The sequence below is a fragment of the Tachypleus tridentatus genome, chromosome 6, assembly GCF_004210375.1.
Source record: "Tachypleus tridentatus isolate NWPU-2018 chromosome 6, ASM421037v1, whole genome shotgun sequence".
Taxonomy (NCBI): domain Eukaryota; kingdom Metazoa; phylum Arthropoda; class Merostomata; order Xiphosura; family Limulidae; genus Tachypleus; species Tachypleus tridentatus.
The window spans coordinates 117,755,022-117,769,660 of NC_134830.1; the positions used below are offsets into that span (position 1 = coordinate 117,755,022).

The following is a 14,639-nucleotide window of genomic DNA, read 5'->3' on the forward strand; positions in this document are numbered from 1 at the left end:
AGTGTCCCGCATGACTGAATGAGTTAACTGCTGTATTCAGTACTATTCACATGTAAATGGCTGCTGCTGGCTTTTCATCACTTGTAGCACACCTGACAGGTGCTGAAAAGGCCAGGTATGAGGAAAAAGTGAAGGAACTGGGTGTAGGAGACCCATATATGCTCCCGCCACATGTATTTATGCCAGTAATATCCAGCCAAGACAACGTTGCTCAGAGTCAGAGTGTTGCCGGAGTAGATCTGTTAAATATTACATATGGTGACATTTATATATATTTGATAAATAGGACTTCCACCTACACAAATGAAAGTCTAAAAGGTTACAAAAGCCTTGATGCGTAGAAGTACTTTGTGGCAGGATTTGTACAGAATGTCGAGATAACCAGGGCAACGTCGGATAAAGTTATCATTACAGCAAAGGTTTGTACATCATGTTATATTACATACATGTATCATGTACTCTGTATGATAGATTTAACTACATTTTAGACAAAGACTAGATACTGAAGTAAAGTAGGGCCCCCATTTTAATAGATGGTTCAATATTATTGTACTACATGTGTACTGACTGTTTTCAAAGCTCTAGCCTAGGAGCACTTCTATACATGTTTGTATAATGATATTAAGACACCTAATTGTCTAGGCTGTTTCAAGTTCATCAGCAGAATCAGTACAGCTGCTATTAGTGCCAGCAGATTCTATGAAAGCAAGGGTCAAGCAGCCCAGCAGCAGCTTCATGTCTCTTTTGTTGATCTTTTCTCCTTTTGGTCACTTCTTTCCTGTTTTCATATTTACACAATTCAGCAGCTTTCCTTCTCTTCAGGGGAGAACGTGTAAAATGAAATACGGAAGGTACATAGTCAGGTGATAGGGGATCATCACTCTTCGTCCCTGAAACAGAGTACAATAATTTAGTTAAGATATAGATCTACAGGCATCATCAGATAATATTTATATATATATAACAGATACACTGTATATATATATATAACTGAATATCCTGAACATTGTTTAACAACTGAATGTACAGCCAACAAAGTAATTATTTGCACACTTTTTAATCTTGTGCCAGTTGTGGTTTTCTGATGAATCACTTAAATTGGTCCTTTAAGAGATATTAACATTTTGCCTTAATGTACAAATGGCTATATAACCTATTCATCATGAATGATATTGTTCCTTCAATAAATTTACTATTCAGTTATTTAAAAGTAAAAGTGTGCAAAAAAATTTCTTTGACTGGTGCTGCAGTGTGTTCTGCTATACATATATCATGCATGTAAGTTTCAATTTATTCAGCCTGGCTATAGATGAATTATACATACCTGACACAAAATGTTTACTACAAAGTCTGGTGTGCTCTGTTGGTGTCCAGTTTTTCCTATTGACAGCTGCAATCCATCGTCTTCTTCGGTCGGGATCTTTAGGAAATCTGTAGTATGACACATTTTCCACCTGTCCATGTCGATTTGAACAGTTAAATGCACAACACGAGTGTACCATCGCGCACTTTTGACTATGAATCACCCTTGTGTTGGAATATAAACACGCTGATCGTGCCTCCCATCATGGCGGTCAGCAGTAACTAGGTCAAGAGTGACATCACACGCAAAACCTCTATAAGAAAACAAAAACATGGCATTGTATGAATGATGCCCCATTATGTGACTATTCACAAGCATGATTAAATGTTCCAGTGTTTACTATTTTTTTTTTGTGATTAGAGAATGTGTCAGTAAATGATGTTGATAGATTCACACAAAATTACACTAGCTTTGTATTTTATTTATTTTTACCTTTTTTCCTTTAATATCAGTATCTGTACGTGGCAAGCGGACTTGTTTTAACTGTCAATACATGTGATGAATTTCTGATATTTTATCTCCAGGGTAGAAAAATGACAGTTTTTTTATAAATGTAATTTGGTTACACTTAACAAGTGAATAAATAAATTGCCTTGTTAGAATACTGTAATTAAGTTTATTCTTAAGTGTATTATATGTGGGTAGTAGAATCCCTTGAACACATTTAGAAACAAATATAATTTCTGCATTTTGAATACCCTTTAGATTTTTATAGTTATTACTGCTATTAACAGGATGATAGGGCTAATTCTCTTGAGTGAGAAACCATAATTTGTCTTACTTTTCTAAATTTTTAAGTACAATGTAAAAAGTTAAAACTTGAGGTATTATTAGTAGCTTTATTTGAGAAGTAAGAGCATGTTTTGTAAAGATTCTGAACTACTTATTTTATGAAATTTAGTTTTGAAGAAATATAACTTTTCCTGTTACTAGTTCGTAATGGTATTAAGCTTCTTTGTGTAATTTGGTCATACTTTTCCAGCTACTTTGAACAGTATAACTTGGTACATTTGAAGAAAGCTCCAGAGCGTATAGAGCTGGACAAGATGAAGTTGGGATATAGTGGAGAATTAGCAGGTAGTTCTTGGTATGATATTGTACATTAAGATGTTTTAAAACAAGAAAAAAATTTGTAATACTAAAGCAGAAATCTCTATCTCTAATGCACAAAATTGTCAAAATGGGCTGTCACTGTTGGTTTACACCAAATACATATACAAAATGACAAAATATATATTACTATTACTACTATATTAAATGTAAAAAGTAAATAAACATTAAATTAAATCAATTGCAAAAAGAAAGCAAGAATAAAAAAATGTAATTCTGCTGTAAATTAGGGTGACAAGTTCTGAAGTATAATGTGTTTTGTGATGTTATGTGTGTTTATTCTCTAACTATGAGATTCATTTTAATTGTTATATCCCCATGAAATTTATTTCTGTTTAATTTTTTTCTTTGCTACTTAATCTTTAAACCTAATAAAAATACAGAACTTTTTAATTTAATATAAAAATAGCTAAATATGAGAATAAGTTTGATTCCAAAAAAAAATGTGTGTAGTACACTTTAATTTATTTTTGTGTAGTAATAGCTGATGAAGTGCTTTTATTTATAATTTTCTGAAGCCAAAATTTTATTATATGTAAGTGAAAAGAATATTTAAATTTTGAACTACCTTCAAAGATTAGATTAATGTTTTCTAAAGTTTGTTTATACTAACTTGTGTGTGTTGTTACTTGGAAGACTGGATTATGACAAGTGAATGACTTAAGGAAAGGACAAGAATTTTCACTCTCTTTAATTATTCAATAAACATTTGCCTACAAAAAAATTGCAGTGAAGACTTCTGCCACACCAACATAGGCCTATTAGTAATGCATCATCTGTCCACCCACTTGAAATATGCATTAATTAAAAGAAATGGAGTTTTGGCTGTCCAAAAATTTCTAACATAAGGAAGAATATGCTGGATGTAATACTGTGTTTGTAACTAATTAGGGGATTTACAGATGTAGCAATTCTTTCCCCAAATAATTTGAAATTTAAAAAAGTTGAAAACTGAAACTGAAGATTTTATTCAATCATTGGTATAAACAGTGTACAAAATGAAGCTTGTAAGACTTGGTAGAATACCCATCACCTCTCTTCACTGTTATGAGTTGAGGACAAACCAACACATTTAGAAATTTCTTGGACAAACTTAAAGCACAGCCTGAATTCATCATTCATACAAGATGTTTTGTAACAATAAAGAAGTCTGTTGAATATTGTTACAAAATTAATGCATGTTCTGTAACGATAAGGAAGTTGGTTGAATATTGTTACAAAATCAGTGCATGGTCTGTATGATACCTAAGAGATTTAATCAAACTGAAATATTTGTGTAAAACATCAGTTATTCTCAATGAACACAATGAAAACCAAACCTTTTAAAGATTAAAAAAATGTATTGGATCTTGTTGGTTCTTTTTAGATTTCAGCAAATGTTTTTAATAACAATAGATAAAACTTGCTGATATTATAGTTCTAAATGTAGAAAAAATTACCATTACTTTTATTTTTAAAACTTAAGATATAGATAGATAAATATCTTTCTGACTGAATGATTATCAAATGACCCCCAAAACTCAAGCATTTTCTTATATTTCAGCTTTTCTTCTGAGTAGTGAACTATTTGAAAGGTCTTGAGTTTTGAATCTTGTTTGAAAACTATTACTACTTTTCTATGTGATTGTTTGTGCAAACATCTTAACTCCTGAATGAATGATGATTGGACTTGTACAAACCTGTTTGTTTTTCTTTATCTAATGTTATGTCCCTACAGGAAACTTGTTAAATTTTAAGTACAAGGAATCACAACTGTGTTGTTCTATTGTTTTTTTTTGCAGGTGTAATAAATGTTACATTTATTTTTCTTCCATTGTCCAAAATAATGATTTTTGTATTGTTTGTAGTATGTGTGAATACCTCTTGTGAAAAGTGTTTGTCACTCATGGCTCTATGTGAACAATGCCCTCTTCTGTGAATTTTCACAAGCATGATCAAATGCTCTAATTTTTACCATTTTCATTGTGATTGGAGGACGAGTCAGTAAACGATGCTGCTAGCACATTTGATTTAATGTTCAATCTTTAAAGTACAAGTAGCATTAATTATAAAAATGGTATAACAAGATTGTTAGGACAAGGAGTATAGCAATAAATATTAAAACTGGTGTTTATTGCATGTAGATAAAGTGCTTAATTTTATCCTACTATTAAACACTGAATAAATGTGAACACAGTGTATGCAGTGCTAAGGCAATGAACAATTTCTTACTAAGATTTCATGGTTTATAATTTGTTGTGAAGATAAAAATGTGAAAAGGTAGAGATTGACTAAAAATGTCAAAAAAATTATAATTTGGAGTTTATTTTCTGAGATAATTACTGTGCTTATATTTAAAAATATATATACTAAGAAGTTTGAAAGAATCAAAATTCAGATTTTTGTTGTATCTAACATTCCTCCTCCTATGTTTTTGACAGCAAAGTCATTTATATGTCTCAATATTTACCAACATTTTATTAAAATACTGTTGCTCGTTGTAACAGATTCCTTATTCCTCTTCAGATTTAACTAGGAAAACACAGTCTGTTGACTTACTTCGATTTGTTCTGTTGTTATTTGTACAACACATTCACAAAGTTAACCTCTGCACCTCATCTACCTCCAGTTTGTGGGAAGAGTATCCTTAAAAGAAACTGGAGTATGTGAGAGGCCTAAAACACTCCAGTAATAAATGCTTTGTAAATGGTACTAATGTTTGAATCACTGAAGTGTTTATTTAATGGTTAATTTTATCAGTGTAGTTTGTGATGTATCAGAGTTTAAGTATAAGAAATAATGGAAATTTTGTTAACATGCTAAAGTTACTTCTTTAACAAGAGAATACAGAGTAAATTGGTAATGTAATATGTCAATTGTAGTGTTTTTGAACAAAAAACTGATATACAAAAAAAAGTTTGTTTTATGAAATTGGATGTTTTTATTTTAAAACACATACTATGCAATAGCAACAAGTCTGTTATAGACACATTGATGTGGATTATTAGTTGGTTAAATGTTCAATGTGGTGATTTTTCCATAACTTTAAAAGCAGGTGGCCTGTGGAAACAAAGAGGGATTTATCACCAATAATGGTAAGTTATCTTAACCCTAAATGTGGTTAAATTTGCTTTCATAGGATCACCACATATATATATATAGATGGGTGATTAGAAGCTTGCAAAATTCTCTTAACATCTATGGGGTTTTAATCAAATATAAATAAACCTTTGTTTTCCTGCAGGTTTTCCTAAAGCAGTTGTATCAAGAACAATGAGGTGGTTAAGAAATAAATATTCTCTTGAAGCATGTTGATTACAAAACAGTTTGTACTTAGTTTGTATATTACAGTTTTGTTTTGGCAGTCTGAATTTTGTTTATACAAGTCATGTTGGATTACTGATTAAAATCATGCGTTCTAGGAATAATGTAGTATATCTAGGTTAAATAACTGATACAACATGTACTAAGTTTAACTTTGTTTGCTCCAGTCCTAGCTTTGATAGCATTATTGGTAAGCATATGGAAATATTCATGTTTTAGTAGTATTTTTGTAAACTAGATTTCAAAAAATATTAAAAATTAATGTATTGAAATTCTTTTGTGAAAATGGATATAATGCATATAAGCTGAAGTTTATAAATGCATATTTTTTTTTATTTATGTAAACATTAAATTATTTTAATATATTAAATGAGGGTGATTTTCTAGACAACTAATATAACTGCAACTATTAAAATATTTAAAAAGCCATATTATGTTTTAATTGAAAATAAGGATAGAGCTGGTTTGTAATTTGCCTTCCAAAAATATTTTACTCTTTTGTATTTATTTCATTGTTAAATATTTAATGTCTACGAGAATGTGTTTCACTTAACTTTTTCCAGGGACTTTTGTTTTTTGGTCTGTTAATTGAAGAAACTAGTTTCATTGCACTACTTCTGTCTTGGATAGTGTTTCAAAACTTGACATAATGTACATATTTTCTTCTTAGTTTTTGTATCTCTCATTTCCTTAATATTTAGAATTTATGTAACAAGAAATGTAAATAGTAAATGGTAGGACTGATTTCTTAACTTGGAAGCCCAAAATTCTTTCATCCTTTATTCTGTTTATAGAGTGAAGAACAAAAACAGCTGAACTTTGTTTGGTCCAGATTGGAGGAAATGATTGAAATATTACAAGGTTGGTTATAAAATCAGTAAAAGTGGCTATAGTTGTGGGAAAGACACCAACTAGTGAAATATAGTTCAATATACTATTTTTAATCCCTTCTCTGTTGATAAATGTATACAATAGGTTAAGTCAGTTATTTTCACTGATTAAACAAGTGCTTAATGTTTCAAAATATGCTTTCTACTTACATACACACTTTAGGAGAATAGTAAAATAAGTACAAATACAAATGTATACTTTAAGTACCTTAAGTCACATTATGCAATATATTTATTTTTTTATTATACTGGCCTTTCAGTCATGCCCAGATAACACTACATAACTTGTATTGCTGTGGTGCATGTGCACTCATATTATGTACCCAATAGTATAAAACTGACCTTTAGTCTTCCCTGTCTTGGCTGTATTTTAGTGGACTAATATTTTGTAATACACAGTCGCATTTCAGTTATTATACATTATATATGTTTATACATATTATTACTAATTAGAAATAAATTATTAAACTTATTTTTCTTAGAACAATAAGTCTAGAAGTAAAGCAAACAATTCTCTTCTCACTATGACCTTTTAACTCCTTTTGCTGCTAGACATTGGTTGCTAGACCTTTTAAAATTTTGCACGTGGAGGATATTAAAGTTTTTATTTTAAGGTTTTATATATATATAGTTGAATAATCAAAAAAAATCGTAAAAAAATTACACTAATACCATAGAATTCCACTAAGTTGTTAAGCTTAGTTACTAATATATTTAGATTTTAAAAAAATATTAAACTTTGAGCAGACTGAAGATACAACCTACTTTCATGAAATCTTTGTTCAAAAAAATGTGCTAGCCTTTACACATATTAAAATGACTGAGAAAACCATTATGGCAACATTCTAAGCTGTCAATTGGTTATTCACATCATATACTGTAGTGAGAGTATATAAGGGACCATTTCAAAAAATGGAAACAGTTGAATAGGACCACTGTGTTTGATTGAGTTCCTTAGCCATATCCTAGCAAAATAGTTCTAGTTTTAGATTCTAGTTTGATAATATTAGTAATTTGAGTTCCTAATTGGTACAAACTACAGACTTAGTATTTTGACATCACAAACATCTAATTTTAAACAGTGCTGCATTCAACATATCACATGACTCACTAAAATATATATTCAGGTGTGTTCTTTTAATATTTACATTAAAATAAGAAAGTAATTAATATAACAGTAAAGTTTGAATTATAATCTACAATCTGATTCCAAAAATTTATAAAATATTAGTTCAAAAATTTTTTGAATGCAAGTCAACTAATGTGATGACATGGCCTTTGACCCCTGACCCATTGCAAAAGAGTTAATGTAACTTTTGAAAATTATAATTTCATTTAGTTCTAGAGAACTAAAATAGAAATACCTGTGATAAATTATATCAAAGAATTTGCTAAATCACAATAAAAAAATTTACAAGATGCATTTTTGTATTTTAAAGTTGATGAAAGTGTATACCTAAGTTTTAAACAGTGCTGAGAAATATTTTAGGATAATTGTTATTTATATTCTATACAGTAATGTAAATTATTCTGTAAAGATATTGCAGTTATGAAAAAATGTTCTTAATACTAACAAATTCATTGCTATATGCTCTGTCATTTTACAAGTAGTAGTGTTGTGTTTATTACACAAAAGTATATAAGAACATGTAAGGCACATTAATTTAGCCAAGTAAACAATTTCATCTAATTGCTCTGTTGCTGTCTTTTAGAAAATTGCTAAACACTTTGTTTTTGGTCAGATGATTGTTTTTATATGAAAAGGTGTGCATATTTATCTTGCTAGTATATTTGATACAGATGTTAAAGTTGATAGTATGCTGTAGAGTTTTCAGTTCTTTGTACAATGATATTAATATTATATATCACACAGGAAAACAAAGGTTAATATGTTTTATGTTAATTCATAGTCACTAAAATATATACAAGATTGTACAAGTTTGAAGGGAATAATGGCCATTTTCTGTACTTTTACAACATAAGCAATTAAGAAATAACATATACTATCCAGGAACAAAATTTGTGTTACATGGTGTAATTAGAGTAATTTGTGAATATCAAAGTAGTTTCCTTTTCTGTCATGAAAAGTTCTCCCTTATACCATTAAATTGAAATTGTTTTAATGTTTACTGAAATGTCAAATATTCTTTATTTGCAATTTTCAGACTATTACAAACTATTCAAATTATTATTATCTAAGTAAAGAGAAAGAGTTAACCATAGAACCTTTGTTTTACAAAAAGTTTTGAATTTATATAGACAACTGTGATGACATTGGAGTGGAAGGAGAAGTTGTTGATGCTCTAGGATTGGTGATCGAAGGCTCTTCTGGTTTTGATAAGTAAGAATAGGTCTTATGCGAGTTTGTCTTAAAAATAGCATTTTTCTTCATCAGGTAAATAATCATAGAATATCTGCAATTGTTAACTGGGCAGTTGCATGTAAGATCTTAGTTCTATTTAACAAGTATTTATATTTTACTGTTGTTAATTCCATACCCCAAAGAAACTTTACTAAGCTTAATTTAGTTAAAGGTTAAAATATTATTTTGTTTAGTTAATTAATCCTATAAGAATGAAGTTGGTTGATTTGAGTAACTTTGGATCTCTGAAACTATATATACTATAACTTTGAATTTACTTAATATGTATCTTCACGTAAATTGGCAAGATTTAAGAAAATAAGTCTTTGCATCAAAAGAATAAAAGTTTTCATTAAACTAAAGATTTACCTGTAAGTCTCCAAAGTTTTCACTGAGTTTATACTGGTTCAAAAGTGATTTTTCTGCTAAGAATAAAAATTCTTCTATTCATCTTACCTGTTTTCATAATCCATTTGCATGATTCAAAGAACCTCCAGAATGAATATCGGTTGTTGTTTTGTTTTTCTTGATAAAACTTGCATTTTCTCTAACATTTTCTCAATGTACAGTGAGATGAAAAGTTGAAAATATGAAGTAAAATTAATACTATTTTTTCCTCTGCATTCACTCTGGTAAAGATTAGAAAGTTCAAAATTAGTGTTTTAACACTGTAGTAGAAACTTCTTTATAAAATATTCTGAAAGTTTTACTTGTTTAGCAGGTTTTTTGTTGTTTTTATTATTGTTCAGATCCTTCTGGCTGCAGTAATATTGGGGGTAATCAAATCCCCATTGTAACCTAAGATACCATCGACACAATCCCACATTGTTGCTTATGTGCTCACCTTATGACTCATCTACTTTCCTATTGCTGTTGTGGCTGTAGTCTTTTTTTGTTCCCCTTTACTGAAATGTAATTATCATATGCTAATCATTCATGTTTGGAACCTGTTTCAAGTCTTTCACTTTCAAAACATTCCCTCAGATTCTGTTTGGTTAGCTCAAGTTCCTGTTTTATTGTCAGTACAACTTTCTACTGCCATCTTAACTAGAGCTTATCACACCGTAATAGTACGGCCATGCTTGAAACTACTGTGTGAGACTTGACCCTGCATCAGCAGTTGGATTTGTGCAGTGAAACACTGTAATTACCATTTGGGAAGACAGAAAATATTTTGCTTTTTCTTTATGAATAATTTACGACATGTCAAACATAATGAGGATTGTTTGTAACTGGGTAAACTGCAATAGCCTATTTATTTTAAACATAAATTTTCTCAGCTGGCTAAATCAAAGCTCGTAGGTAACATCTGACTCAGAAAAACGAAAGTGATGACATATTTTGAATATTATTTTTAAATTAAAAAGTGAAAACTTGGATAATATCAGAATTTAAATTATAAACTGCACTTTCATGCCAAACATTTAACATATGCTGGTAATGAAATTTTTTGATAGTGACACTGACTGGTTCATAGCCTAAGTTAACAAGACATTGGGAAAAGAACAAACACAAAGTTATTAACAGCATCATTGAGATAGTTGAGAATATCATTTGTACTAACACACACCTGTCAGTACTTACTTTTTTTTTTTTTTGGCCCATGATTGTTAAGTGCTAGAGTGCAAGTTGGCCCTTTGGTAGAACTCAATTTAAGAGCTGGATGGTAGAAAGTATGGCGTTGCCAACTAGCTTCCTTCCATCTTGTCAGTAGCTCGAAGTTAGAGATAGCAGTAGATAGCTTTAGTAGTTTTACCATAGATAATAAATACAAATTCTATATGTTCCTATGACCAGTTTATCTTCTGGTTTCAAAACAAACTATATTTGCTTATTTTTTGTTCTTGTACTGGGATGTAATTTTTATGATGTTTTTTAGCTTCTATGAAGTTTCTTATCTAAAAAAGCTACTTAATGCAACTTCTTGTAATTTTTATGTTTTAAAGTCAGTGTTATAAGGATATTCAACCCCCCAAAATATTTACTTTCATCAGATGTGGTCATTTTTCTCAAGCTGCAGATGGTTTATAAGGACAAATCACTTCATAACAAAAACTTCATGCAGTAAAAATAAATAAAATTTAGCCACTGCTCTAAACTTTTAGGCTGACTGACCATTGTGTCATCTGTTCAAAATTTGAGTCCTGTAAGCTATGTTCACTGTTCCTTTGACTCTCAGTCACAAAGTATGGTTTATCTAATTCAACAGAGAAATGAATAATGTTTAGAGGTGCTCAACTTTTATTTGGAAGCTTGTATGCCCAGTTAACTTCCTGGAAGAGACTCAGCTGTAATTTGTTAAAGATGATTGTGAAAAAGGTTTAGTTTGCAGAAAAGTACTAATGAGGTTTCAAAAATACATAAAAGGGGCTAATTAACAGAAAGTGTAATGTTTACATTCCACAATCCCCTGAATGTTGTGGTGAAAACAGTTAAAAGTATGGACTATTTATTTTCTGTATACTGTTATATTAAAGAGATAAATAACTACATGTTTGGTTGTACAGAATTAATAAATAATTTATTAGTATTATCCTTTTATTTTTTCATTTCTTCACTAGTTCCGTAGTGCCACTAAAAGGTTTGACTTCTCAGAATGAAAACCATGCAGCTGCAGGATATTTAAAGGTGAGCACCATACTTTGAATATATAACTGAGGTTGCAGAGTTTTAACTGTGTTGGTTGGCCTTGACTTTGTGTTCTATATGAGCCATAACTGGTAACTAGTGGATATGAGGTGAACCACTTCAGCATAAATTAGCTGTGAATTAAGTTTTCAATTGTTACACATCAATATGCTGTTGTTTTTCAGAATTTTACTGCATATTGAAGGGACTTGAAACATCTTGACAAAAACAAATTAGAGACAACAAAATAATGTTCACTGTCAAGATAATAAAAAACATTTCTTAGCCAATGTTTTGACCTCACATCTTGTTCTACTAACCCTAATAAAGATGACACATGGACAAAAGTAATATACTTTATTATTACTATCTGGAGATTTTTGAACAGATCATTCCAAAGACTTTTTAAAAGGATGTAAGTAATATTCATGCAGCTAAATCAGAGGACAGATTCTAAATTCAGAACTGTGGAGTTTTGATGCTGTCAACTTGCTGAAACTGTAGTTTCTACTCTTTGACTTTGTACAAGTATAACTTGTATTCTGATAACTTTCTCGTGTCAAATGATTTTTTTTGTGATGAATACGGAATTTATTTATTGTTTTCCAGCTGCCACCCCAAAATTTTTAAATTTTAGCATTTGAAAGAGTATAACTAGGCATGGAATTGTTTTGCTGTTGTTTGTGTTGTACATGTTGTGCATGTTTGTTCAATTTGAACAAGGCAGAAAAAGAGTATAACTAGGCATGGAATTGTTTTGCTGTTGTTTGTGTTGTACATGTTGTGCATGTTTGTTCAATTTGAACAAGGCAGAAACAAGCTTCAATAGTAGTTTTTATTTTTTGTTGAATGGCTTAATGGTAAAATTCAGGGTTTATTCCCTGTAGTAGCCATAGCATAGATAGATAGCCCATTGTGTAGCTTTGAGCTTTAACAAAACTTAGTTTTTCTAAAATTCTGTCCATCTTGGGCTAGGAGACACAAATATAAATTTAGACAGGTAGAGAGTCATCTTCAGTTAATACAGTTTTATTTTTCTAACAGAGTGTTTGGCCTTGAGAATTTTTTGCCTTCAGATGTTGTGGAAGCAATAAATTTAAGTGATTTCAAGAGAAAGTTTAACTATATGATGATGAGGGGTCTCTAATGTTTTTAAAAATAAATACATGTATATTAATATTAGAGTAGAAGATGGAACATCCTGTATGGACCAGTAAGTAATTGGCATGTTTTTTGTTTTTTTATTACAAAATCATATTTTATAACTACATAATTATATTGTGTATTTTTAAATTGCTTTATATAATATGAATTATAAAAGTAATTTCCTTCCAATACTTCACAAACACTTATTGTGTTAAATTCTGCTTCAAACTATAGTTTTTGTAATGTACATATCCTCATAGCATGTAATAGTCGTGGTTATTCAGAAGTGTTGTGATAAATGGATTATGATATCTGAAAAATGTAAGGATTTTGATGAATTTCAGAACTTTCTAACATAATTATTTCCTGAGTTAATCTTACTTAAGAGGTCTTTTTTCCAACAAATTTCCTTCCTATTTAATTAAAAGTTCAGCAAAAGATTTGCTGATTTTCATTGTTGCAATTTTAAGTGTTACAATGATTGTAAAACAAAGATTTTCAGCCATTTACATAATGCTTACAGGATTCTCTGAGAATTTTTCTCAATTCAGACATCTATTTTAATATACAAGCATTATAGAGTTAGAAAACATTTGGGTTTTTAAATTGTTCAGTTTAAATTATTAAAAATTCCAGATGAACAGTGGAAGGCTTGATGATTTAGCAACTTTGGTTCATTTACCTGTTTGGGTTTGTTTTTGTTTTTTTCTAAATACCTTCTTGGTATTTTTTTATACTTATTTACAGATGCAAGTCATTAAAATGTCCATTGAAAACACTTGTAATTGTCTGCTACTTGTTAAAGAACATTTCTACTCTCTTTACATTTTTAGGCCACCCAATCGTACTGCTTCAAGAAACTGACCAATTGGATAAAAGTCCATCTTGTATCCAATCCCTTTGGAGTACAGTATTGTCTAACACAAGGACGCAGATTGTCATTGTTGGGTCAAGGTTAGGTTTTATTTTCATGAACAGTTGTTTTCTGCAAGTATTACAAAATCGTAAGAACTGTAAATATTATGTAGGTTTACTGAACAGTAAAGAAAATACAAGAAATCTAAATTATGTAACTTATTAAAAGTGATTTATTGATTGATCAAATCTAATTAATTATTAGTGAGGAAATTTTTCACTACTTGAAGGTGTGGGTGGGGATGGAAATAACAAGAAATTGATGTTGTTCAGTAAGATAATTTTTGTTTTTCACTGACAGTTATGGCCTGGAATGGCCAGGTGGTTAAGGCACTCAGTTTGTAACCTTTGGTTCACGGGTTCGAATCTCTGCCACACCAAACATGCTCGCCCTTTTAACTGTGGGGGAGTTATTATGTAATGATCAATCCCACTATTTGTTGATAAAAGAATAGCCCAAGAGTTGATGGTGGGTGGTGATAACTAGCTGCCTTCCCTCTGGTCTTTCACCACTAAATTAGGGATGGTGAAGAGAGATAATCCTCATGTAGCTTTGCACGAAATTTAAAAACAAACACTGACAATTCCAGGTTCAATTTACATAATGTGGTACCTACTTCTGTAGACAGCAAATTCATAATTAAATTTTATCACTTTTTCAAAAAATACAAAAAAAAATGAAACTATTCTTCCATGTGTATTTAGGCTTAAATGTGAGATAATAATTCAATAATAAATGAACTAAATATGTTAAATTGTGTAATTTCAAAGTCTGAGTTAGAGGAAGGTTCAGTTTAACCTACACTTTGATCAACATGCATTATTGTGTTATACTAGTTTAAGAGAATACCACTACTTATTAATAAACAGAGATAAGCTGAGCTATATCACAGTGAAAAGTATCGAATGCATTTCATGAAGT

General features: G+C 30.2%; 1 protein-coding gene and 1 long non-coding RNA gene across 10 annotated transcripts in view; one reads left to right on the plus strand and one right to left on the minus strand.

The window, feature by feature from the left end:
• The window catches only part of LOC143253410 (TBCC domain-containing protein 1-like), a 31,809-nt gene that overhangs the window by 4,491 nt on the left and 12,679 nt on the right, over positions 1-14,639 (plus strand). For 5 of the 9 annotated variants that reach the window (XM_076507264.1, XM_076507263.1, XM_076507259.1 and 2 more), the window contains 7 exons: positions 2,346-2,440; positions 4,979-5,093; positions 5,505-5,547; positions 6,571-6,637; positions 8,926-9,007; positions 11,587-11,656; positions 13,636-13,756. In XM_076507264.1, the coding sequence (XP_076363379.1) occupies positions 2,346-2,440; positions 4,979-5,093; positions 5,505-5,547; positions 6,571-6,637; positions 8,926-9,007; positions 11,587-11,656; positions 13,636-13,756 (593 nt within the window). The remainder of the gene's footprint in view (positions 1-2,345; positions 2,441-4,978; positions 5,094-5,504; positions 5,548-6,570; positions 6,638-8,925; positions 9,008-11,586; positions 11,657-13,635; positions 13,757-14,639) is intronic. The other 4 variants (XM_076507265.1, XM_076507262.1, XM_076507260.1 and 1 more) reach the window with 3 other exon arrangements.
• On the minus strand, positions 746-1,540 carry LOC143253414 (uncharacterized). The gene is made up of 2 exons (XR_013029566.1): positions 1,325-1,540; positions 746-890 (listed from the first exon to the last, which is right to left on the minus strand). It is a non-coding gene; the product is annotated as an uncharacterized LOC143253414 (long non-coding RNA).